This window comes from Corvus kubaryi, unplaced genomic scaffold (genome assembly GCF_017639235.1).
Source record: "Corvus kubaryi isolate FWS band 111438036 unplaced genomic scaffold, C.kubaryi_AGA036_p1.0 split3-73, whole genome shotgun sequence".
Classification (NCBI taxonomy): domain Eukaryota; kingdom Metazoa; phylum Chordata; class Aves; order Passeriformes; family Corvidae; genus Corvus; species Corvus kubaryi.
Genome location: NW_024582091.1, coordinates 38728614 through 38755833, shown reverse-complemented (window position 1 = coordinate 38755833; position 27220 = coordinate 38728614). Strand labels below are relative to the sequence as shown.

The window sequence follows — 27220 nt, the reverse complement described above, 5'->3', positions numbered from 1 at the left end:
CACAGCCTGATATCTTCCACTTAATACCATTTCAGTTATTAACTTTCATGTGGGTTTTTTTCATGTACTCTTCATTCCAACATTGTTCATTTTCATGGCAGTCTGTTTTAAGTGCCAATGAGGTAGATCAGTGAAATAACCAACATTAGATTTTAAATCAAAACTGAGGGCTCTTGCACTTCTAATAGGAGCAAGTGTGTATCAGTATTGATTAAAATGTAAACATTGAGCCAGCGCATTGAGTATCATGCCCATAAAGTCACACATAAAATGTTATGCTTTAGAAACTTAGAAATGAGCCTTAGAAGCTATCATCACTTTACTGAATTCACCACATTCTGGACTTTGTAGCTGATTGGTTGGTTTTGCATTTGTGACTGCTTCCAAAGTTGACCCCTGCAGACTTGAAGGTTAGAATGTGTTGTGTTGCATTGCTGAGTAGAATTAGACAAGTTTGAGCAAGATGCTCATTGATTTCTTCTGCTAATTTCAGAAGCGCATATGGTGCTATAGAAGTTGCTAAATATAAGATCTAAGAAAGAATACTAATGTAAGATAGTAAGAGTGGTGACAAAATCATCAATGGTGTACAAAAAAAGTATGGTGTCCTATGACACCATTAATTAGTGAAGGAATTAAAGGACCAAAAGCAGCTTGCTTCCTAATCAACAAAGCCAATGTCAGGTCATTACTTTCTCTGAAAATGTAAAACAAGTCAAACAGCTCCAGTCACTCAGACAATAAAGAAAGCACAGTGAAGATGCTGTTGCACCATGAACTGACACCAAAATACGAGTTTTAGAATAAGTGGTTTACTAGTGCAAAATTGAACAAAAAGATCATGTCTTTCATTTAGCGGAAGATTTTTGGGAGACATAAAGTTGATGCTGTTACAGTAATCTTAAAAACTTAGAGCAGAAGTTTTCTTCAGTGTGGTTAATGTTGAAATGAACTGCATGTATTAAACAACAAGCGGAAGAACATTCCAAAATGCAGTGGTTTACTTACAAAATTCTTAGGTTCACATTCACATGAGATTAAAGAAGCTATGAAACTGCCAGTGCTGGTCATGATGAATGCCCAGGGAGACTTCAGGAAAGACGGTTAAAAAAAATATCCTAGACATTAGTGAACTAGGAGCTCAAATGTAAGTTATAAACATTTTGTATTTTTACAACAAATCAGCAAAATCATTTGTAAATACTTTGTTTTTAAAAGTAGCCAGAGTTAAGAACTAATTTCTCACAGGAAGACCACCTGCAAACTACCAGAAGAAAATGTGAACAGGAACTCTAGAAAGTGAAGAATAACATGAACTTAGTCTTTGGAAAAAGATATAAAACTCTTCTGAAGAGGCAGCTGGGGAGGGTGTTCAGACTGCTTTTTAATTCCTGAATCCTGAGTCCCGAATAACTATCTGTAGTCTTTCGTCAGTTTATGATCATCTCTTAATGGTGAAACATAGGTAGTCTGAATTCAGGTGTCTACATACTGTTTTTATATTTCTAAAAAGTAATGAAAATACAAAATAAGTGCCAGCTGCTTGTTAGTGAAGTAATGGGGTTATGTATTGAAATAGATTAAAACAAGAGCAGAAATACAAGGAAGTGACAATTCTAGCACTATTATAAGTTTAAAATATGCCTGTTCTTTTTCAGAACCTCCTCTAAAAACAGGGGAGGGGGAAACTATAAAGGTGTTAACATTGGAAACACTGAGAAATTTCATAGTATATAAAATATTGGCGGTAGTTAACAGTACTGAAATGCAGTTCATTTTGATGTTTAGCCAAATTAGACACTTCATCTGTACCACAATACTGAATGAGAATCCTTTGGGGCTATATCTTCTTGCACTTACCCAAAGATGTACTTGATTAAAATTTGACACACTTTTTAAAAGTGTCTTCCTGATATACAATGCAGAGCAGTTGAACTGGAAAAGCTGAAGTGTTGGCACAATGCCCTGTAGGCCACAGCTGATCCTGTGATCCAAGTCTTATGCACTGGGTCACTGTTAAATGCTTTTCTATCTCCTTGTACACAGCTTACTTAAGGATTCTTTCTCTTTCCCTAATGAATATTCATGTAAGGTGCTGTCAGCCCTCCTTACATATCTTACGAAATCTAAACACATTCTTTTGCCCCTACATTTAACAACAAAACTTGACTACTGTTCATTGGCTACTTTTCATAAAAACAGCCATGAGATAGTAGGGCCTTTATAGGGGCAACAAAAATCTTTTACTTGCATGAACATCTGGATTCCTGCTATCATCAGGTGAAAGTTCTGCCAAAGAGAAGCTGTCATGTTGTATACTCGCGAAAGCAGTTGAAAAGAGGGGAAAGGGACTGCTTTTCCTTCTCTGTGAAAGCAAACCCTTTATTCTGAAAACCACTTTAAGAGGTCACAGAAGCATTGACCTTGAGAGAGGACTAGCAAAGGGTGGAGAGTAGCTTCAGGCAAGGCAAAATGAGAAGTTGCTCCCACTGGTGCAACTTCTCACCATTACTTGGAAAGATCACTTGTGGTCAGAGTGAAAAATTCTGAAATTGCAGTACTGAATGCTGTGCTAAGCTGTTACCTATTCTATGTGGGCTCCTGGACATCATAACACTTTCATCATTAAATTTTTCAAGTTTCCCAATTATTGTCTTTGAAGAAGTACCTCATCTGACACTTTTGGACTGTTTGATGGGAGTGATCTGGTTTCTGTGCTCTTCCAGAGCCTGTCTGGTTTTGTTCACACATGGTATTAGATAACACATTTGCATTCTGCTCCAGATTAGGATCCTTATTGTACTCTGAGATCCAGTACCTCAGAATTAGTCTTGTTTAGTACCTAACTTTTATACATCTGTACAGAATCACTAAATGGCTGAAGTTGAAGGGACCTCCAGAGATCATCTGACCCAACACCCTTCCTCAGGCTGGACCATGTACAGCAGGTTGTCCAGGACTATGTTCAGGTTGATTTTGGGTGTCTGCAAGGATGGAGACCCTGCAACTTCCCCGGGCAACCTGTCCCAGTGCTCAGTCACCCTAACAGTAAAAAAGTGTTCCCTGATATTCAGAGAGAATCTCCTGTGCTTCATTTTGTGCCCATTGCCTCTGTTCCTGTCACTGGGCACCCCTGAAAAGAGCCTTTTTCTGTCTGCTGTGCACCCTCCCTTGAAGGCAGCATTTTTCACCTCCCAAATAATGTGTTGCTAACTGTCATACATGGTTTCAGTTTTAAATAATCCTTGTCATCAAGTCTGCTTTTCTGACCTAAGTATAGATACTGTACTTGTTTCCTTAATTCTACATTTTCTGTAGATGTTTTCAGTTGTCATCTGCAACAGTTGAAGAAATCTCCATACACTAAGTATAGAAGTTCTGGTGAGAAATAATTCCACTCTGAATTTTCATTGGTGGTTTGAATGTTTGCCCATTTCCTTAGCACTTTTGGCCCCTTTTCTCAATATCTTTAATAAGTTAGTTGAGGCTCCTTGTTTTTTTGAAAGCTTACAATAAGCTGATGCTTCATACTCTTTCTTGCCTCATTTACCAGTCCTCCAGCATATTCCTTTCAGGTTCTTCTGCTGCTCTTTCTGTGATAGTGTTCATTAGGGTGGTATTTGCCACCTACGGTGCCGTAACCCACTATCTTTTGTGATGGGTTTTCCCCCATGGGTAGTTCTGATGATGCTGGAACAACACTCCCATTTGTAGCACTTCCCCTCCCAGCCTTTCCATGAATGTCCACAGTTGCCTTCTGCACCTCCTAGCTAATATGAACATGAAAAAAAAGTGTCCAAAATACTCATCATAGTGAAGGTCCAAAACATGTTCAGTCTGCTACTATTAAATATTGATTTACTGTGTCATTCAGAGGTTTCCTGGTGGTTTTGGCTTTGTGGGCTTTATTTTAATGGACGTATGCAGTGGGACAGTATTGTGAGGATAATATGCAATAATGTGCAGTTGAAAGTGCAATAATGTACTTCGTGCTTGTAGGACATTGCTTATTACCAAGCCTTATCTGCTGAACAGTTGCAGACAGAAGCTGCTAAAATTCAACCCAGCACCTCAGCCACCCAAGAGTTTTACGAACCAGGCTTAGAATCATCTGCTAGTGCCAAATTGGATGATTTGCAGCGTTCTTGGGAAACACTGAAAAATGTGGTAAGTTTTCATCTGGAGGATTCAAAATTATTGGCTAGCTTGTAAGGAATAAAATTCAAATAACTGTTTTCAGCTAATAGTCTCTGCAGTTTTTGGTTTTCAGATGGTTACTTGAATTGTTAGTTGTGATATATTATTTTTGTTCATTGTGTGAAAGCCTGTGCAAGATGGACTTCCATTAAGAAAAACAAGAGTCATTAAAGCTGATAGTTGTCTTCAGAAATACTGGCTATTGACAGACTATATTCCTTAATCTAATAAGGATACCAAATCATGCTGGATGAGTTGGCAAAAAAGGCCCAAGAATCCAGTTTCTCCAAATAATGAATTAACACATTTCTGTATAGTTTTGCAGCATAATCATTCAGTGATGTATGAAAATGGTCAGGGATTTGATCAGATGCTATAAATTTTAATTCCTTTCAGAGGCACAGTAGCTGTTATGGGCTATTAAGAACTATGTGTCTAGCAAATAGTGTACATCCATGTTTGAGTGCATGAAATCTAAAAGAATGCATGGGAATGTGCATAGGTTTTCCCTGCTTTATTTCCATTTTTTCCAGCAACAGAACCTAGAATTTGGTGGAATTTAAGTAAATAAATACTTTTAATAGGGATGTTTTTCTTTATAATTTATACTCTTGAAAAATTGTTGAAAGTTTTTTTGCTTTAGTCTCTTAAGCTTTGGGATGTAAGAAGCCGACTAAATAGCAAATCCTGTGTGAGAGGTCAGAATTTACACTTTCCATTCTTCTTCAGATCAGTGAAAAGCAGCGCACACTCTATGAAGCTCTTGAGCGTCAACAGAAGTATCAGGACACACTCCAGTCTATATCCACAAAGATGGAGACCACTGAAATCAAACTAAATGAGAGCTTGGAACCAGCCAAAAGCCCAGAGAGCCAGATGGCTGAGCATCAGGTAAAATCTTCCATGTGAAGAGTAGGGGGAGAGTACACATTGCCTGCATATCTTCTGTTCTGTTTTTTAGACGGTAACGTTCTTCATGGCTGGATACCTCAAAAATACACATTTGTTGCATGAACCTTCTCTGTTAACTGTATGTCTTGCCTTTCTGGGCTTCCTGCTGTTCTAAAGGTGGTGTGTTGGGGATTCTTTTAATAAGGAGCCTTTTTGAAAGAAGTAGTATAGATAGTAAGAGTTTGTCTAATTGAAATTTTCAGCAAAAGCTTTTGTCCAAGATTGTTTCCAGTGACAGCTATACACACTATTCTTCAGCATCATTGCTGAAGAGTATTTATAATGTTGCCAGATACTAAGATCGTAACCAATACTGATGCATTGTATATTAATCAAAATGAATTTTTCACCTTGTTAAACAAAACAAACCAAAAGCACACAAAAATTCCCTCACAAGGGAAGTCTCAAGGAATAGTGCTCTGAATAATAAGAGTATTCTTTATTATATAACCCATCTGACATCTGTCTAAGTTTTAATCACCTAAGCCTTCTATGTGATAGCTTTAATCTATCTGACAGGGCCAGTTCTCATTTCAGCAGAAACTCCATGACTTGAAAAGAATGAAATTTGGCTTTTGTAGCATTGTGTGATGTCTTATGCATCCAGTGCATATATTCTGTCAGATATGAAAGTAAAGTATCGCCTCAAAGGTATTGGTAGCGTGCCATCCTTTTGTAGGTATCTTGAAAACTGATTCATGGTGTACGAAAGTAGGAACTTACTTTCCACCATGGAGTAAATCTCTGATTATTTACGTCTGTAGCTGGATGTTCTTTGTCCAGTTAGAAAATTTTAGGCTGGAAGCTAACACATGCACCTATTTTTCTCTCACAAACACACACTTACTTGTTCATTATCTTTACCATGAGTACTAGAATGCCCTGCAGATAATTTATTGGAAGAATAAATTTCCAATTTCCAAAATAATTCCTTGTGGTATGTTGGAAATTCAAGATATGTAATTAAATCCATATTTAAGTAACCAGATACATGATCCTGTCTTAATCCTCTAAAAGCAGGACTCAGTCCTTTGGAATACTGTCTCTACCATACCAGCAGTGATACTCTGCACTACTCTGTGTTCCTCGTGCCTCCCCCAGGATAGTTGCCTTGAATTTTATATTTAGTCAGTGCCTCCTGAAATACTTTCTTCTCACTGGTAAACGAAGCAAATGCATTCTCTGCTCTCATTCCTAAATAGGCTTTGATGGATGAGATTTTAATGTTGCAAGAAGAAATCAGTGAGCTTCAGACATCATTAGGCCAGGAGCTTATTTCAGAACCACTGGATGCAGAAGGTGCTGATCAGATGGCATTGCAGTCCACCCTCACAGTCTTGGCAGAACGAATGGCCACAATTCGAATGAAGGCATCAGGAAAACGACAGCTATTAGAGGTACAAGAAAAAATATCACCAATATTCTTAGTCGCCATAAAAAAAAAGTATTTTTCAGTTCTGCTTATGTCTCACAATTCCTTTCAGTAATAAATTACCAATCTTTTTTTAGTGAGCTCCTCATCTTAATGCTAAGTAGCCAGAAAGAACTTGGAGCACACATATATCTTCCAAGTTCCTTTTGGCGATATTTAGCTGTATGGATATATATATCTCCATAAGTGCTATATATATATATGTATATATATATATGTGCTGTGTATATATATATGCGTGTGTGTGTATGTATATATAAATGAAGTAATGAAGTGCAGATGTTAGAAGTCATATTGCCTACAGTAAACTTTTGAGGAGTCACCTCTAGGCTGGGAGACAAGAGAAGAGAGAAAGCTTAAAACAAGAAATAACTCCTCTTCCAAATCTTTGCATTGCTGTCTACACTCATCTTCCCAGTGATTTGCATGCAAACTTTTTTTCATGGAAGATGCACCCCTTTATTTCTTTGCCTACCAACTTTACCAAGAATCTTTTAATGCTAAGGGGATTTTTTAAAGCCCTTTTCAAATAGGAATGTTGCTGTGTATATTGTACAGGTGAGAATGTGCAGTCATGCTAAAGCTGGTTACAGTTTGACTGCTTTGAACACTTCAGGACAGCTTATTGCTGTACTGCTAAGAACTGCAGTAGTGAATTCACAAACACAGCAACTCCTGCCTTCATATGTTCCAGCAACAATTGATTCAGAGAAGCAGAGTGAGAATTGGCTGTGTGGACCTAAGGTGTGGTGCTTAGTTGCCAGATGGGGTTCAACCAAGACACTGGATTACAGCAGAGTCTCAGGGTGCTTCAGCTGCTTTAGTTCTGTCCAGTCACCTGGGATAGTGAACAGGTCATTAGAAAATATCTTTGTTAAGTCTTAAAGTAACAAAATTGCACTAAGTTTTTCCTTCTCAGAAGAAAAATAGCTTTAATTAATAATGAGGAGTTGGAAGTAGAATAGGTGATCTAGCTGTTTATAGTTATCCCATACAGGATCTAACAAACATCTTGGTAGTACTTAGGAGATGATAACTAATAATTTCAAGATAATAATGAGTCAAATGTATTACTCGTAACTGTGATTAGGATTCTGACAGTTACTTCAATACAATACCACAAGTATTCCCTAAGAATCCTGGCTGGGAAATCTATATGATATGTACACAATATTCAGTCATTTAACCTGTGTACTTCATAGCTCTGATTTCACAGATAAAATCTTCTAGAACATCCCAGGGAAGTAAATGTAGAAATAAAGATAGAACAGGTAATGAAAATATTCTGCTGTTGAAGGTGTGAACTGCTAGTATTGTTCTTTCTGGAGACCTAATTGAAGTAACTAGCATTTGAGAACTGTTCAGGTCTGGGTTATTTGAGACATCTAAAAACTACTCTTTAAATTATTCTAACAGCAATTTTTAATTTTTCTGCTGAAACTGAGCATTCAGAAAAGCTGTGCAAACACTTCCTGTGTGAGGAAGTTGCCCTGCTCATTTGAGTCTGAATTCCCTTACAAAGTGTTGTAGGTTGACCCTGCCAAACACCCACCCTCACTACTCTCTCCTGTGCAATGGGTTGAAAATAGAAGGCAGACAAAAAGACTCATGGATCAAGATAATGACAGCTTAAACAGGGTAAGGAAAAGCTGTGCATGCAAGCAAGGAATGAGGAACTCATTCACTACTACCCAATTAGCAGGCAGATGTTTAGCTACTTTCCTGGAAAGTTCAGCATGTGTTTCTTGGGAAGACAAACACCATAACCACGAATGCCCCTCCCTCCCTGCCTCCCTTTCCCTGGGCTTTTATTGCTGGGCATGATCTCATCTGGTATGGAATATCCCTTTGGTCAGTTCGGATTCGCTGTCCTGGCTATTTCATCTCCCAGCCTTTTGCCCACTCACAGCCTACTGGCCATTGTGAGGGGCAGACAGAAAGAAAGCCTTTATGCTGTGTTCAGCAGTAGCCATAACATTGCTGTGTTATCAGCACAGATTTAACCACAGCAGCAAAGCACTGTACAGACTGCAACGAAGTTAACTCCATTGCAGCCAGATCCAATACAGTCTTCTCCCTTTGTTCCTTAATATTTGCACCATGCTTAGGTTTCACATTATCTGATGCAACTAAGTATCCTCTGACCATCCCATTCATTTTCTTAATCCAAAAATCCCCTCTACTCTCTCCAGAATTCAGTATCTCTCTTGTACTGGGGAGCCCAGAACTAGACATAGTACTCCAGGTGTGGACTCACCAGTGTTAACTAAAGGGGCAGGATCACCTCCCTCATCCTGGTGAGAACAGTCCTAAAGCAGCCTCAGACGCCACTGGCCTTCTCTTCCACATTGTTGGGTCATGTTCAAAAGGACCCCCAGGTTCTTTTCTGCCAAACTGCTTCCCATCCGCTTAACCTCCAGCCTGTACTGATGCATGGGGTCGCTCCCGTGCAGGTACAGAGCTTCACACTTTCCCTTCTTCCTGTCAGCTCATTTTTACAGCCTTTCAGGGTCCATCTAGATGGCAGAATAACCCTCTTACCTTATGAGCCACTCAATCCATTTTGTGTCATCAGCAAGCTTGTTGAGGCTCATTACTGGCCACTCACTAGACTTTGTGCACTGATCACCACCCCCTGGCTGCAGCTGTTCAGCCAGCTTTCAAATTCATACGGGGCAATTAAAGGGTGAGCAAGACTTGGTGATCACTCCCTGTCTTCCCAATGGATGGACCAGCTGATGGATGGGTGGGGGGGGCATCTCTTGTTGGTTCGGTGCTGATGCTGCAGCAGCTATTGAAGCTTAATGTCCTTCCACACTGCATGGCTCAGGGATCCTCTGAGAGGCCAGAGAAGGTAGACAGCTCTTCAGGCTTCCCTTTACCCATGTGACTGTACCAAGGGCCCACCCGTGCTTTGTTTGGTCCTTGAAGTACCCATCTTGTGCCTCTCTTGAGCAGCAGTAAGGCAGTAAGTCTAACAGCCTGCTGCCAAAAAAGGCAAAGCTGCTCTCCTTTCCCTGCAGCCCATTCCCAGCTCTGTGCATTCCTTTTCTTCACGTGCATCTTTCTCCCTAAGCAAAGAGTACTGTACGAATTGAGCAGACTGAATCAAAGAGGGGGGAAACCCACAGGGGAGCAGCAAGAAGAGGCAGAAAAAGACTTCACCTTTAGAAAGATGTAATAGCAGAGTTCTACCAGAAATACAGTGACTGAACTGAAACAGAATTTCAGTCATCAGAAAAACACACTCATCAATTGAAAGAAATAATATTTTGTAAAAGATAGGTCTTACTATGGCTTAGAAATACTGCATATGGTTTGTGCAAAATAGGAAAAACTTTTTAAAAGTAACAGTTTATTTCTTCTAAAAAGTAAAATGCAATTTTTACATCTAGGAAAAACTGAATGAGCAGCTCGAAGAACAGCGGCAAGAGCAGGCTCTTCAAAGGTACAGGTGTGAAGCTGATGAGCTTGACCACTGGCTGCTCAGTACCCGAGCTACGCTGGACACCACTCTGCTTCCTGCTGAGGAGCCTATGGACATGGAAGCACAGCTGGTGGACTGTCAGGTAAAATGTTAAGACCGTTATTGAGTTGAATAAGCCAGCATATTTGTGGAGAAGTTTCTGAGCTCCTTAGCATCTTCTATATGCTCAGTTTGCTTCCTCAAAGATTTGTGAAACAAAATATAGCCTGTTCTTAATTTCTCATTAGAGATTGCGAACAGCACTTTAGAAAGCCCATGTGAACGTAGCAGCAGGAAAACAAAATGTCCTGACTGCAGGAAGATTTGAAGTTCTACGTCTTTCAGATGTAGTTTTGTTTAGCTTTAAAGGCATTGTATTTGCTTCACTTACTGTTTTTGCTCCCCTCGAGCTGGAGCTGTTGAACAGCTCACCTGATAGGTATGAAAACACCTGCAGTGTACTTTCCTACACGTCCTTTTCCAGATGAAGAACATACTGGCAGTAGCAGTGATGACTGGGATAGCGTTGTGTTTTCTTCAGGAATAATCCTTACATACATGCAAAAGTAAAGAATAATCATCAGTATTTACTGGTTTTGTATCTTGAAGATTAATCAACTCAGAATACCTAAACAACTGAGGAAAGACGTGTTTCTGCAATAAGAGTTATTGCAAATACTTCTATTAACAAGACTTGGATCAGTCATAACATCCAGGTTCTCAAATCAGTGGGAATTTTCCATTTTTAAATGATAGATTAGAATTGTATAATCATTATAATTAAAATTACAAAAGAGACAAGAGAAAGATGGACAGAAGATCCCATTTCTTATTCAAGAATGAGGATCTCAACTATTTTAGGGTAAATGAGAGTTAAGTTTCATACAAGTCTGATGAATTTTCACTGACAACGCTTCATCATTGGAGTATTCAGTCTGCTTAGTCTCAAAAGTTCTTTCATCACCTGTCCTTGAGAGCCTTTTGTTGTACATAGATAAACCCTGGGAACTTTAAAAAAGCAGTATTTTTTTTAATATAATCTGTAGGAAACTCAAAAAGAAAAGTTAACTTTGTGGAAAAGTGAATACTGCTGTTCTTTTGCTGCTTGTTAAAATCTTAATGCAGTAAGTTCTATATATTTTTTTCCACTTTTTAGAGAATCTACCAATCTTATTCTGTACACATTTCTTCAGGAGGAATATTTGTAAGTTCATGCTTGACAGTTGCTATGGAAGCAAAAGCATTTGATGTCAGGCTGGGTTTTTGAGCAAGACTTTCTTGAGCCTTGAATCTCTAATACAGGAATGGTTAACGGAATGTCAGGGAAGTAGCTTTTGAGAATAAACATTCCAGAGATTTGTCACTTTAAGTCTCTCTTTAGACTAAAGAGGATTATACAGAAATCCTTAAGTCTGTCATGCACCAATCAGAAAGAGCAAGTAGTGAGAAGAGAAGCTTACCAACGCAGCCAGAGCAACACACAGTAGGAGGTAGGAAGCACTCGACTGCATGTAAATGAAAGAAGAGCAAAGAAGTAACTCTGGCTGTGTGCTTCATTTCTTGTCCTTCATGGATGTCAGTCTAGCTTCTTAGTCATCCTTACCTTTAATATGCAAATAAAGAGCATCTCCTCTACAACAAATTACTTGTTTCAAGTAAATTTTAATTTCCTATTTTGAAAAAGGTTGCAAACTGAAATGGCAAATACAAACATTTGCAAGCATATTCTAGAGGACTCTGAATGAGACTGGAAGGCAAAGCAATGATAATCTGACTTGCTCTTATCTGGGCAACGGGTGAGGTAGGCCGCAGGTCGTCTTGCCCAAAAACGTGACAGGTGGTGGAAAATGTATGAATTTGGGTCTTTGTTTTTGCTGCTGCAGAACATGTTGGTTGAAATAGAACAGAAGGTGGTAGCCTTGTCAGAGCTGTCTGTGCACAACGAGAACTTGCTTATGGAAGGGAAGGCTCACACCAAGGACGAGGCAGAGCAGCTGGCTGTGAAGCTCAGGACGCTGAAGGGCAGCCTTCTGGAGCTGCAGAGAGTGCTCCATGACAAACAGATCAACATTCGGGTGAGTGGCTCTTTCCAGCTGTTTTCATGGTGGGCAGGGGTTTGGGAATTTCATAGCAGGTTTATGCAACTGGGAAGAAGACTAAAAGTTTTGTGCTGAATCAGCTTGAGTTATTAATCTTTAGTTAGTACATGGAATTATAATTCCAAAATAAAAAACTTCCTAGAAAGCTTTAGTTGATCATTTTCAAGTTAACGTTGCTTTATGGTAAAACTATCCTAACCTCAGTATCTTCACTGAGGACAATAATGAAATAGATAGATGATTAGCTTGGTCTGGATATACTCTATTCCTGTTTCCAGTCCTCCCCCAACAAAAGAATGATCCTAAATATGTGCTTTTTTGCAGTGTGCACAACACAGTGAACAGATAACATACGGGAACATTTTTAATTATGGCTAATACTTAGTGGCATCATTATACCAAAAAAAATATTTTATAAAAAAAATTCATTTAACCTCCATCTTGCCCTAGGTTTCTATTCCTAGCAGCTTTGGTCTGCTTGTTGCCACTAATTCATCATATTTAACAGTTACTTTTGGTCATTCTTTAGGTCAAACTAGCATGTGGAGAACCGAATACATACAAGAAACCCAGCCATGTAATGTGACTGACTGGTTTTGAATTTGCTTGCCCTGCTGTGACTCCCTCCTCCCCCTTTTCTTTTACTTCTTTTCTTGGCTTTGCTGTTCAAATTAAACATGATAAGCTTCAAAGATTTCTGGCTTGTAATGCAGATTAAAGTCTACTGAGAGGTTAGCTTGAAAAGTCACTCGATGTTCTAAGAACTATTTTTAGTCAAAAGCAGCTGAATAGCTTTAAAACTTAACACAGTTTCAGAAAAATAAATAAAAAAGAAAGGAAACCCCCAGGTATTTGTTCCTATTGCTTCTAAGATGAAGTAACTTTAATGTTATTCTTGGATATTAAACCTCATGAGTAGGCAAGTGAAAAGTAATCCACAGCATGTAGGCACATGATACTTCGTTCTCATATATTATCTGTGAAGTGAAAAGGCATCGCAGAGTTTTTTTCTAAATTTTAAAATATTTTTTAAAATTTTAAATGGAGCAGTGTGATTTAGTTTACTTAAAATCTTAAAACAGAATTTTGGATGGTTTTCTAATTTCTAAAATAACAACAAAATAATTTCCAGATGTAGGATATGAACCAGTTAAGGTGGTGCATGAATGCAAGACTCAAGTTTCTTTATGAATTTCAAGCCTTTCTTTGACTTCACTTACAGATCATGTAAGATAATAGACATAGGCAGTAGAACATCTTCTAATCTTCACTGAGCAATTTTTTTCAAATGAGGAGTTCTATAATGTTGTTTTCCAAACAATGGACTGAGGCCAAGAGCATCAGATGCCCCAAACTGTATCCACTGCCACTATAATTCTGTTCTATTAACCCTGAGAAACATTACAAACTAACAGCACTGTTGTTCATGCATGTAAAAAACTCAGACTTCTACGTGTCTCCAGATGTTCTGATAACCTTGTAATTGCCCAGAGTCATAGACCAGCCTCCTCCCAAAAGAGGGAACCTCCCAAGTGGCCCCGAAAGACTATTATAAAGACTGAGCTATATTTTCCTTAAAGCATATTTCAGCCTGTTGCTCCTGTGCACAAGGCTTTTTAGGAGTCAGTGTGAGATTCTCTGACTTTCTTGGAACAATTTCAGTTTTCTTCTGATTTTAGTTAATGAATGTTACTAATCACATAGAGAAGGTGATTTGGAGACCATCTTCTTTATGAATAAAATAAAGTAGTGAAACTAATCAGAAACATGCTGGAACAGGAGTATTGCAGACTATACTGTCTCCAAAGGTGGCGCTTTGAAACCCACACAAAATACTGTGTCTGTTACTGTTTATTCTCTGGTTTAGGGGCAGTGAAACTGAATAGACTCCTTAAAAAACAAAGAAGTAGAATGGATTCTGCAGTAAAAAAAACCCCAGCAAAACAGATAGTGTTTCTTTACTTTTTATTACAAAGGATGTGTGGGGGAGGAATGACTCGTTTCACAAGAAAAAGCATGCCTATAATTCTGAAATCCTTTGAAAGATCAATTTCATTGCCATCTTCTTCAGGGATTTTCCATTTATTTTTGTGCTAGGCTGGACAGTACCCGTGAAAGACAGGTTCAAGCTTGTGTTTCCCTGGCTGTTTAAAGGCAGTGTAATACAGTTCCTTCAGACAAACTTCAAATGAAAATGCAACAGTATTTTTTTCAAACTTACATTCTGTAATTTGACAATGATGAAGTCTGGTTCACAAATACTCTTAATCTAAAAAGTATGCAAAACAGCATATTTTCAAAACTTCATTGCATCAATGAATGCCACAATCCTTTTTACACTCTTTGCTATTGCAGGCACTATGAGACTGTTATTTATATGTCCTAGTATAATTCCACAATTGTAGCCTCTCAGTCCTCTTCCCAGAGAAGAAGGGACCCAAAATGTAACTGAGGTCAACCAGTCCACCCAAATGCAAAGAAGAACTAGGTACTGTTCTCTAAAGAAATTTACAAGTTGAATAGCTATAGTCTCTAGAGTATATAAAATGAAGCAGATGTTTCTCCGCCCACGCACAATTTACAGAAAAATTGTCTAACTTGTAATAGAAAAGCTAAAATTCCAAACCCTCTTTACCTCTCACATATTATTTTCATTGCCCAATCTGACTTTCTGTAATAACATCGTTCACACTCCAACTATGTCAGCTTTTCTATAAACTTGTTCCTACAAAGTAAAGTATCACAGTTTACCTGCAAACTGAAACCTTAGTAAAACAAAGTTATTTCATAAAGCAAGGGCTCATGGTTCTTTTCCAGCTCCAGATACTTCTTGCTTGTTTTGCTCCTCTTAACAGTTTATATCCTCTAACACTAATCAGTCCTTTCAACTTCAGTACACTCATCTTTCCCCAAAATTAAAATCTTACACCTGACTTCTACTGCTTAGCAAAACTCTGCTGTTTCAGTGGCTGGTGCCAGGGACACTGGTGGCAGAGGTCCATCTCAGTTGTTGGCATAAGGAGCACCGGGTGAGGCAAGTAGGATTTCCACACTCACCTTCTGCCCTACTGGTCCCTGTCTGATTTGAGAAACATCCTCTGAAGACACAGAGTGTCTGTGTTTTGGAGAGCCTGTTGTTGAACCATTTGGCACCCTTAATCTATTTAGAATAAAAGTTGAACCATGGGCGTATTACGAATCCTTAAAAAATGAAATGGACAGACAAGGTGGGAGAGGTATTAAGCCCCAGCTTTAGATCTTGAAGCTTTCAAAAAACCCAAAAACGTACAAGCTCTACAGTCATCATATGACTGCATGTAATATTAAATAAATCCAGAGAGATGTGTACATCTAAGTAGCCACACCTACAAGTCTGTCTCTAACATAAGGCCAAGCATGCTAAAATACCTACATTTGAATACATTGGCTGCTAAAATTATTTAAAATTGCAGCCAGCATGGAAGAAGTTGATAAAACGTTTTTTTGAGCTATTAAGGCATTTGTTCTTTTTTGCATTGCTTACACAGAAAGCCTGTCTAATCACTCATGTTGGAAAAACATAATGATAGAAATATGAATGGAAGGAGCTACTGCTTTTGCTGTGCTGTTCTAACATTCTGTGGTTTGATCTCTCTTACTTTCTCTGCTGTTCATATCATGTCATCTGCTGTTTACCCAGTGTGTTTCTGCTGAACATAAGAGTTCTGTACTTATTGATAAATAAATATGGACCAGAATGACAACCAGAATTTTCTCCTTTTCAATTAGACAAAAAAATTGCTTTTATTAGGATAAAAACAAACCTGGCAGAAACAAACCACTGAATCCCCGCATTGCCAGCTAAAGTTGCACCCTCCTTTACAGATCAAGGGTGATTTTTAGAAGCAGAACAGTGTTTAGAAACACATCAGTCCATGGTCTCTGACCTCTGGTCTCTGATTCTGCTAAGTGCAGTAATGGCTGTTTATTTTTACATTTTCAGGGATGCTCTTCTTTCTAGAAGCCAAAAGCCAGTAAAAGTCAGAAATCTAAAGTCATTGCTCACTTCAGAATTTATGTGAGCCATCAGCTTGGGAGGTGGGAGATGGTTTTGCACAGATGAGCTGGACCTGCAATCTCTCTAACAATGCAGAAGATTTTTTTAAATCTTAAATTATCTTTCTTAAAGCAGGGATCTTTACAAGAAAAGGAAGAGAGTGATCTGGACTTCGTTTCCTCACAAAGCCCCAGTGTTCAAGAATGGCTGGCACAAGCAAGAACTACTCGCTCCCAGCGGCAGCAGAGTACCCTGCAGCAACAGAAAGTTGGTGTTTTGCATTTCTTTTACTCCCATCTTTAGATTGCACTTAATGCCATAGCTGAGCCACTCTTGTTAATATTTCCACTGAAATACTAATTTTTAAACTGTTTCTTACTCACTGCTTTTGTAATGATGCATCTGAATTCACTGTCTCATATCTGTAACCGTCAGGCAGACTAGACTTCCTGGGTGATCATGGTCAATTCGCTTAATCACTCTATTCTTCTTTTGTCCATCAGTAGAATAAAATTGAATCAACCCTTTAAGTTACTCTAAGGAGAGATGATAATATTCAAAATAATAACTTGGCCTTCATAGAAGCAAAGATACACATATTGTTGTGTTGCATGATATGGAGATATTCTCACTAGAATAGGTTCCAGAAACTGCATGGCATTAGTTAATCAGGTCAATAATCCAGTTTATGTACCCAGTTTTTCTGTGTTGGCTGGAGATTTTGGACCCCTTTTGGTATTCAAGAAAACCATTTCAGAAGTAGCTCAGCTAACTTTGCATGAGAGTTAAGCAAGGTAGACATATTCTTCCATGACAAAATCAGTTTGTTTGAGATTAGTTCTGGTTTTTGTAACTAGGAGCTGGAACAAGAGCTAGAAGAGCAGAAGAATCTTCTTCGATCTGTAGCATGCCGTGGAGGAGAGATCCTAACACAGCAAAGCTCTGTTGAAGGCCCATCCATAAGGTTTGCTTTCATGTGTTGTTCTGAAAAGTAAATTTCTGAAGCTGTGCTTTGTCATCCTTATGTTTGCATCCTTCTTCTGCTCTTAGTCCTCTAATTTTTGTTTTGTCATTTTTATACAGCACCTAGGGTACTGGAATACTGATTTGTAATTCAGGGGTCTGATAATACAGTTACACAAACTGTTTTGTGGTAATAGATCACCTTCAGCATTTAGAAATGCCCTTTATTCTTACTAGCAGGCATCACACTATAATTAAAGACTAGTGGGACTCATTAGACAAGGAGTGGATCAGTTACTATAACTTTATGGACCAGCACTGGTGCGTGAATCACATCTACCTCAAACATTGGCATCTGCCATTGTAACCAGATCTTCCCAGATGAGATACTCTGCTTAATTTTATTTTTACTGCAATTAGCAAGTGTTTTTCTTCTTGAAGCCTTCATTCTACTGCCAGAAAGTACTTAACCAGTCTCCTTCTGTTTGAGGCTTCCTTCTGTCACGTGATGGTATGCTATAGAAGTAAAGAAAAAAAATCAAACAGAAAATTCTGAATGTGATTAACTGTTTACCAAAGCTAAACTCATATGCTTGTACTCCATTGAAATATCTCAGTGTGTCTGACATTTTGAGAAAGGAGGTGAGGAAGGAGTCAGATAAAATATTTATTTTAATTCATGCTTTGAACCAAAACCTCTTTATAGGTTACATTTCAGTGTAGTATATGTTCAGTCTGGTTTGGGGATTTTTTACTTATTTTGGGTACTTGAAACTCTAAACACTTTCTTAAAAAGTACATTTTATTCCATCAGACAAGAACTTCTTGCTGTTCAAACCAGCCTTTCTCTTATTATCTGAAAAACAAAACCAAAACCAACAACTCAAAAGCTTTGAAAAGTAGCACTTAATGTAAATGTAGAATTTCCTAATGGAAAATTATAACTTTAAATGATTATAACTTTTGCATTTCTTAAACCTTTATGCATCTTCTGATTCAGTGAGAAGCCTGATGTGCTCTCTGAAGAATTAGTCTTGGAAGGCGAAAAGCCATCCTCTGAAGAACAGATGAAGAGGAAATGGGAAAGCCTAAACCAGGAATTCAGTACCAAGCAGAGACTTCTCCAGAAAGCTTTGGAAAAAGAACACCTGGTAGCTTTTTTAAATTTCTCATTCCATTTTCTCTTTGAAAGCAGTTGTTACAACAGGAGGTACAATATGTAGATCCATTAACGTGCTGTAGTTAATGCATGAGATACGGAACAATTTAATTTTGTGACCCCTTTAAAAACTGTTAAATATTGGCACCAACACTGCTCATGTTCAAAGTGATTTGAATTGCACTACCATCAGGTTAATGAACTAGAAAGGAAGAAAGAGCTCAGACAAAATGTTTATCTACTTATCTAACTCAGGATAATTCTGGAACAAATCATCCCTCTGGAATTGATCAGTACCCGGCAACCACTTAGAGGAAAACTGTTATTTTCAGTTTGAATTTGTTGGTTATACGCAATTCTTGATCTTAGTGGATAAGGAATTTCAGGCACAAAATTTCTACTGGAAGAAACAGGGATTCATGAATTAAACTGGGGACAATCCAAAATCTATATTAACATATATCTTCCATTTTATTGTTAATAAACCCAGACCCACTCTTCTTTGTATAACACTCTATTAATCAGCTTCCAAAGTTCTAAATACCTTGTATTATTTAAACAGTAATTAATTATACTTTTTGTAAAAACCAGTAATTTTTAATTCTGGCCTACAAGTATTTATCCTGCATTTCTAGTGAACCTCCTGTTGAGCAATATTTATTTGAAATATTCATGACATGGAGCTTTTGTGGGAGAACCATGAGCATTAGCTGGTGATAGTCTCAGTCAGCAGGGAATCTGTACAGCTGAACTTTGTGCCCTGCATATGGTAGATGCATGCTAATTGGTACTTGTCTCTCAGCAGCTTTATAGCAGACCAAACAGACTGATACCTGGAATGCCTTTGTATAAGGAGGAGACACAGGATGAAGATAAATCCTTAGTGTCACCAGTATTGGTTGAATTGAATCAGGCCTTTGAAGATGTCTCATCTGAGGTAATTTTCAACTGTCTTTGCACCTGTCCTCCAGCAAAGCCACATTTACAGTGAAAACTCTTCCAGCTGTGACCTGGAAATACAGGCCTTTCCCAAATAATTAGAAGTTAGAAAGACTGTCTTGTATTTCTATTCTGGACTTCTCTGGTTCCTTTTGCCCAGGCTGGACGGGTGGAGGAGACCCTGCATCTTGAACAGAAGCTGTATGATGGTGTCACAGCCACGTCGGTGTGGCTGGATGGTGTGGAAGAGCAGGTCTTCATTGCCACAGCCCGGTTGCCAGAGGAAGAAACAGAAACATACCTTTGCAAGCAAGAGGTAAGGAATCCGTGAGTAGGACTTCCTTTCAATTGCCCATAAGTGTGCATTTTATGTAGTGTTTAGAGCAGAAGTATTAGACTCCTGGATAAGTGGCATGTCACTGACATAATCTCTATGTAACTGCAGCATTCTGCAGCTGGCCATGTTGAGAATGATGCGGAAAGCATGGACTCTTTCTTCTGTTTAGCTTCTTTTCTAAGTATTAGCAAACACCACATTGTTGAAATTGAAACAAAGTGAAAAAAGAGGGAGGAATGCTCTGGGATATAGAAACAGTACAAGTTCATCAACGTTAATTAGGGGTGAGAGAGGGGAAGAGAATCGAGCGGTGGCGGGGAGAGAGAGGCAATAGGACAAGGGAATAACTGTTTTCAACTGAAGAGGATAGATTAAGACGAGATATAAGGACGAAATTTTTCAAAATGAGAGTGTGGAAATGCTGGAGGAAGTCGCCCAGAGAGGTGGTGGATGTTCCCTCCCTGGAAACATTCAAATTCAGGCTAGAGAGGGCTCTGAGCATCCTGATGTAGTTGAAGATGTCCATATTTGATTCAGGAGGGTTGGACCAGATGACCTTTAATCCAACCCAAATGCTTCTATGGCTTTACATCACTTTGTTCCAGTGCTTGTTTTCCTTGGAGCAGTCTGTTATCTTTTCACTGTCAGAGGTTACTGTAGCTGCCATCTTTTTCTAATGTGTGTGTATACCAACAATGTAAAAAAGTCACTACATCACTGCAAAACTGAAAAAGTTTATGGCAATGTTTTCCTGCTTTCCAGAATGTCTGATTGTCACTTTTGTTTTTCTATAAAATTAGTCTCTTGCCAAAGAAATCAAAGACATAACAGAAGAAGTGGATAAGAACAAGATTTTGTTTGCTCAGATATTTCCTGACGGTAGTGATAATAGGGTTATTATAGAAGACACTTTGGATTGTCTCCTGAGAAGACTGACCTTACTGGAGTCAGTGGTAAATCAGAGATGCCATCAGATGAAAGGGCGGCTCCAGCAAATTGTCACGTTCAAGGTATGAGGCCCAGGTGATGAAATTAGCAGAGGTATATGTCAAATGGAGATATAAACGCTGTGAATTTTTGGTACCAAATCAAAAGAACAAGGTTGTCACAGATTTTTTATTGAAAAATCAAACTTCTCAGGCTATGCAAAATTTGATACTGTAATAATTACTCAGAATTTAAACTCTCTGCTAGAAGACCTCTACAACTCATGCAACTACTGTAAAGTGATAATCATTCCATGCTGTCTCACCCTACTGGCATTACATAAAAGGAAGTCTGTGTTGTGCAAATGTGAAGAAATGATTGTAAGTGGAGAAATGTGCACTTTCAGAAATCTTTTCAAACAGAGTTCAGAAATGCTTTCAGATCTTACTTGGTCTCTACCTTATCTCCTATCATTATTATTATCATTATCGTTATCATTATCATTATTGTTATCATTATCATTATCATTAATAATACACTTCAGCATGGTTTATTTTTAATTTAAAAACCCATAAATTTAAAAAAAAAAAGATTCCTTGTGTCTTTAGATTAGGGTCATCTTTTCATAGATTGTTACTACTGGATTTCCTTCCAAACTCCGTAATCTTTCCTCTGTGGTCACCATTTTTCAATGAAAGACCTTCCTTTGCTGATGACAGTGAAGTTGATTAGAATTCATTGCATTATTCTTACAGATTTTTGGTATTTAAAATAATTACTGAATGTAAAAAATAAATAATCAGTAATGATTTCTGAAAGTCTCAGAAGAATGTGCTGATAATTTTCTGTTGGGATGAATGCAATAAAAAGATAATTGGTTGTATTTCAGCAAGTAATATTTATGTGTCTGGTCTGATAAAACATTCTAAAAGTTGGAGCTTATGGTTAGCCCTGTAATGTGTGGGGGCCTTGTTTACTTATGTGTTATATTTGCTCAAGTCTGTAATTAAAACAGCTTGCCTTAGAAGGTAAAACCAAGCTTGTTTACAGTCATAAGTGGTTGAATAAACTGCTCAAGAATAGCGTGTTTTTGTTACATGAAGGTAATGACCCTTGGTAATTAATGATCTAATTGGAAGGCAGAAGCAGAAGTGCATTCACGGGTTATGTTTTGAATAGGAGTTGCTTTAGCTCATAGTTTTCATAACTGGATTTTCAGCAATGTTAAATTCTTTGCACTGGCTCATTATGGCACTTTTAAAGTGGGTTCTATGCTGTAGTGCTGGCCATGTAACAGTTGGTGATTTAAACATCTTGCAACATGGAATATTTTTCAGTTGTTTTGTGCTGCGATTGGCTATCATCTGTTGGTTTTGTCTCCTGTAGAATGATCTGAAGCTCATGTTTACATCGGTGGCTGATAACAAATACTTACTTCTACAGAAATTAGCAGAGGCAGCTGACAGACCAGAAACAGAACAAATGCAGGTACTACCACATACCTGTCACTTGGGGAGAGGGGAAGAGGTAAAGTTTTTATCCAAAGTATAAATGGATTCTAGAGAACAGTTGCTTTTAATGGAAGAACAGATGTATTCACATGAAGTATAGGAAAATGAGTACGACCGAGAGTGTACTACACATGTTTGTAAGTAAATAAAACAAAAAGGCACAACAACAAAAAAACCCTACCAAAAGTGTCTTTCTTATCTCCCAGCTCACCCAGTACCTAGTTATGCTTATACTGGACAGTATTTGAAAGAAAGAAAACTTCAATAAACAAAACAGTCCAAAATTTAGCTAAATTGTTTGGCTATTAAACTTCGTGAAGAACTGAAGGCACTTTCTTGCTCACTGGTTTATAGTCATGTCTTTAATGTTAATAATTTTAATTTAAGACAGTAATTATTATTTCTTTATCAGGAATGGCCTGATGAATAATTAATTATATGAAAAAGTATATCCTGTTTTCTTTCTTCTGTTTTGCCAGTGAGAAAAATGAATGAAGTATGCTAAGGGCTACTTTTTATAGGTATTTGTTGTTACTGATGCCTGGTGCCAGCAGGTGACTGAATGGAAGAAACTTAACCCTTCAGCTAAACAGAAGTACTGGACTTTATGTACCTGGCATTCAAATTTTGAAGGAGTTTATGTCTCCTGTATGAAAAAGAGAGATTTCACTGTGTCTTTCTTCTCTATCTTGTGATGCCAAACACTGGCAAAAATTTATTTCCTGTGTGATTAATTTAACTACTGACTAGGAAAACAATTTGGTAACCAAAGCAAGTGAAGTTATTTGTTTCCAAAAAAATCTCCCTTGGCTGATAAAACATTCAAACTTAAAACCATTGCTGTTTGTTCAATATGTGATTAGGAAGGTAGAAATAAGGCCCTTAATCAGCTGGATGACTTTAGTTGCATGAGGTGAAAGTTTAGTGACTGTATTGTGCAAACTCCATCTTACTGGAAGGCAGGAGTTCTGCTTCACATACATAGTTAAAGAATATTTGGATAGGCAGCTTCCAAGAAAGGGCCTCAACAAAGTACTTTGAAGTACAGGAATCTACCTCATGCTTTTAACTTTGTTATAATCCGCATATGTTACTTCAGCAGAGACCTAGGAAAGCTTGTGACTTCCACTGATAAAACTCATCATCTGCAGACACTTGGAAATACCAATCTGTGTTCTTAAGTTGCAGTTTTCCAAATGAGAAAAGGGAGCTACAAGTCTTTTTCCTTGACAGTAATTTTGGCCCCAGCTTGGTCCTGAAAGGGACCTATGCACAGCTCTTTGCTTTCATACATGGGTTCTGCTGTGATGGTTGTTTGCTTGGAATGACTGTTAATAAAAATAATTCTTTAAAAGACATTGTTGCATTTAAAAAAAAAAAATATTTTGGGCCTCTATTGTATAATTAAAAGCATGGAAATTTACAGAGATGTTTGGTATGAAAAAATACCAAGAATAGTATTTTATATGATACTAAAACAGCTTCTTATTAAAAAATAATAATGATATGCTTATTTAACTTAAAGAAAAAAACTGGGCTCTCCCAGCTTTTAATTAATACATTTACTTCATAGCATCCTTTAAAATTTCAGCACATTGAAGGTCTGATTAGCACTGCAAGCAGAAAAGAATATGATCATAGGCCAGCTGCACTAGTGTTATTAAAACTTCAAACTAAGCAATGTAATTTTCATATACAGGTAATACTGCAGGCAGAAGAAGGTTTAAAGGAACTAGATGCTGGAATCAATGAATTAAAGAAGCGTATAGACAAGCTACAAATTGAGCAACCTTCTCTACAAGAATTGTCTAAGATCCAGGTATGATTCATTAGTTCCATCCTAGACCCGTGCATCCTATCACCTGTGATACCAAAGCAATGCTCTTTTTTATTGTTCATAAGGCAGTTTAGGAAAAGGGATTTAAAAGCATTTAAGTGTGTATAAAAGATAATGTTCTCTTGTTCACCTAGTTTTTCTATTTTTGCCTCTTCAGATTTCCTGACATCTGTTATTAGCAGTATTAATTGTAAAAATCTGCAAAACCGTGTTTTCTGTCAGCTCTTTTCCACTTTGTTTTCAAACACATGAAGTGAAACATAAATTTGTCTGCTGGGGGTTCATCCCTGTTCTCACCAGTGTCTCATGATCTCTAGTTTAGTACTGTCTCACACCTGTCATTAAAAGAAGGAAGGGGGTAAAGGAGGATATAGGGTGAAGTAAGACCTGAAACTGGAGATGTTTTGCTTTTTCTAGAACATCTCTCATGTAAATACATGTTGGCAATTGATATACAACTTCTATAAACCTGTTGAAAATCCTTTTTGAGCAGGCTGGTGCAGGGAAATGCTTGAGGAAATATCAAGGAGAAGGTTTATGACTGAATTTTATAATTTACAATGATCTAATAATAAATTGGAAGCAAATAAAACAGCTGAAACTGGACCATAAACTTACTAAGCCAACAAGACAGTGATACCAATTAAAAAAAAAAAAGACTAAGAAATGTGTCTTTTGCCCAGTTCTTTATCCCTTTGGTCTTAGCGCCTCCTGCTGGTTTGTTTGGGGCTTTTGGTTTTTGTTTTCTTTTTCTCTCAGATGATGTCCCGTTATGTGCCCCCTCTCCTTCATTTCAGTTTTTAGAAAAGCCTTCCTTTTTTCACTTGTGTTTCTCACATTTTTCTGTGAGAAATGTTTAAAGCCAGGAGAGCCAGGTACAGTCTGAGGGTGGGCACCTTGTTGTAGCACTGGATGATCATAGGGATATTTTGGTTGTTGGAATGTCTTGTATAGACCAGAAGTATGGGCTTGGTTTGGTTTTTGCAGTAAGTTACATGTATCTTGCTTGTAAGATTCTGGGGGAGGAGAAGGAAACAAAGCTGGCTTTGAGATGCCTATAGTCTGTACCCATGATGGAATCCATCCAGTCCTCTGCATTACAAAAAGTAAAATGTAGACAGCATCTGCATTGCATGGTAGTCACTGTTTTTTGATGCATTAAGCCGAATCACCCTACTTCTTTGCTACTTACATTAAGCCTTAGGGATTCTACTAACTTTTGCGTGAATGCATGCACTTGGAAGAGTTGCAGGTCTTGCTTATTTTTTCTGCCTTTAAATGGTGTGATGTTAATTTATCAGTAAAGTCAGTACATCTGCAAACTCTTTTTGAGTTGGAAATAAATGTTATTCTGCTAGTATTCACAGAGAGTACAGGGACAGTGAGGTTGCTTCCAGGAAGACATGTAAGGTGTGAAATAAGAGTCACCATTGCTGTCCTTTGCCCCCTAGGATAAGTATGATGAGCTGCTGATGATCATTGGATCCAGGCGGAGTGATCTGAATCAGAATATGGCTCTTAAGAGGCAGTATGAGCGGGCTTTGCAGGACCTGGCTGACCTGGTAGAAACAGGCCAAGAAAAAATGGCTGGTGACCAGAAAATAATTGTTTCTTCTAAGGAAGAGGTTCAGTTGCTGCTTGAAAAACATAAGGTAAGAAACTGGGACATGTTTCAGGGCTAGTAATGACTCGTTGTCACAGTTTAGCCCTGGTGGGAAACTAAGTACCACACAGCTGCTTCCTCACTTTCCTGTTCCTTTCATGGGGAGAAGGAGGATGGGAAAGAAAAGGTAAGCCTTGTGGGTTGAGATACAAATACTAATACTAATAGCATTAATAATAATAATAATAATAAAAATAATAATTGAAATAGTGAATATAATTGTAAGGGAAAGGAGAGAGAGAAATAAACACAAGAGAAATAAATAAGTGATGTACAACATAGTTGTTCACCAGCTCCCCCCACTTTATATACTGAACATGATGCTCTGTGGTATGGAATATCCCTTTGGCCAGTTCAGGTCAGCTGTCCCTGGCCGTGTTGCGGGGCCCCCCCCCCCGGCTCCTTGTGCACCTCCTCAATGGCTGAGCAAGGGAAACTGGAAAGTCATTGACTTGGGGTAAACACCACTCAGCAACAAACAAAACATCAGTGTGTCATCAACATTGTTCCCATAGTAAAGCCAAAACACAGTGCTGTACCAGCTACTAAGAAGAAAATTAACTCTATCCCAGCCAAAACCAGGACACTTGTGAAGAGCAGGTTGCTAATCTACTGTTCCTAAGGATTTGGGAGCTTTTCAGAATGGTGGGCCAGACTGTATTTTAAGTTGGAGCCAATGAACTGTTCTGACAGACTGAGTTTCAAATGATTTGTTGAAGGTGAACCCAGGTAGATTGCATTTGCTCCCTTACTGTAATAACAAGTTCTAGTATTGTCCTTTCAAGCTACATAGCAATTTCATCTACCACTCCATTTATTTTCAACAGAAATTTACATTTGGTAAAAGCACCCCCAAATATGACAAGTATTTCCCACATTTTCATTAGGCAGAAATTTTTGGGGGTGTTTATCTGATTTAAGCTGTTTTTGTTTATGGAATGAGGATCAGGATGGTATTTGAATGGAAAGAATGACTGACTCCTTTCTTTGAATAGACCATTGTCCTCTTTAAACTGTGTTGGACTTCATGAAATGTTGTGAAGTGAAAGGTTTGCCTAATTCTGTGTCTTTAGATACTTGATTTTACTGCTTATGCCTTAAAATGTTGTTTTAGTGGTAATGAATTGAGTAACAATTGCACTTTTTCTTTTCTATTCTCCCTCTCCCTCTCATCCAAATTTTTCAGGAATATTTTCAAGGGTTGGAGTCTCACATGATCCTGACAGAAACACTTTTTAGAAAGATGAGTAGCTTTGCCCTCTTGAAGGAAACTCAGTCACATTCAGAGATAATGACACATGCTTCAGCTGTATTAAAGCTGGCTCATAAACGAGGTGTGGAGCTGGAATACATTCTAGAGGTGAGAATTTCTGTGGTCTTTTCTGTGCTTCCATTGTGATCAACCACCAGGATTTTCTGTGGTGTTGGTTTCCTATGCTTGGACAGAATTGATGAGCATCAGTCCGTTTTGTCATACACACAAAGCACTGATAGACTACATGCAGTCTTTCTATTTAACTCTTGTGGTGGCACAAGGTTTGTTCCTCTAAGTTTAAAGAGCTTAGTTTTAGTTAGTAGGGAGAGCATGACATGAGAGTTTTATCCATGTATTCTAACCAAAAGTTGAGCTTGCCACAGAGATGGTGTGTTTTTACCAGTTTGCTGGACATTTGTATGGTTATTTCTGTACTTTTACAACCATA

At 38.1% G+C, this 27220-nt stretch overlaps 1 protein-coding gene across 18 annotated transcripts in view; it reads left to right on the top strand.

Moving 5' to 3' along the window:
- The window catches only part of SYNE1 (spectrin repeat containing nuclear envelope protein 1), a 294381-nt gene that overhangs the window by 198932 nt on the left and 68229 nt on the right, over positions 1-27220 (top strand). For 10 of the 18 annotated variants that reach the window (XM_042016475.1, XM_042016485.1, XM_042016487.1 and 7 more), the window contains 16 exons: positions 4000-4167; positions 4927-5088; positions 6351-6545; positions 9976-10149; positions 11203-11250; positions 11930-12121; positions 16314-16448; positions 17039-17145; positions 18145-18295; positions 19106-19240; positions 19403-19558; positions 20380-20589; positions 21893-21994; positions 23717-23836; positions 25306-25506; positions 26704-26877. In XM_042016475.1, the coding sequence (XP_041872409.1) occupies positions 4000-4167; positions 4927-5088; positions 6351-6545; positions 9976-10149; positions 11203-11250; positions 11930-12121; positions 16314-16448; positions 17039-17145; positions 18145-18295; positions 19106-19240; positions 19403-19558; positions 20380-20589; positions 21893-21994; positions 23717-23836; positions 25306-25506; positions 26704-26877 (2430 nt within the window). The remainder of the gene's footprint in view (positions 1-3999; positions 4168-4926; positions 5089-6350; positions 6546-9975; positions 10150-11202; positions 11251-11929; positions 12122-16313; positions 16449-17038; positions 17146-18144; positions 18296-19105; positions 19241-19402; positions 19559-20379; positions 20590-21892; positions 21995-23716; positions 23837-25305; positions 25507-26703; positions 26878-27220) is intronic. The other 8 variants (XM_042016490.1, XM_042016482.1, XM_042016478.1 and 5 more) reach the window with 5 other exon arrangements.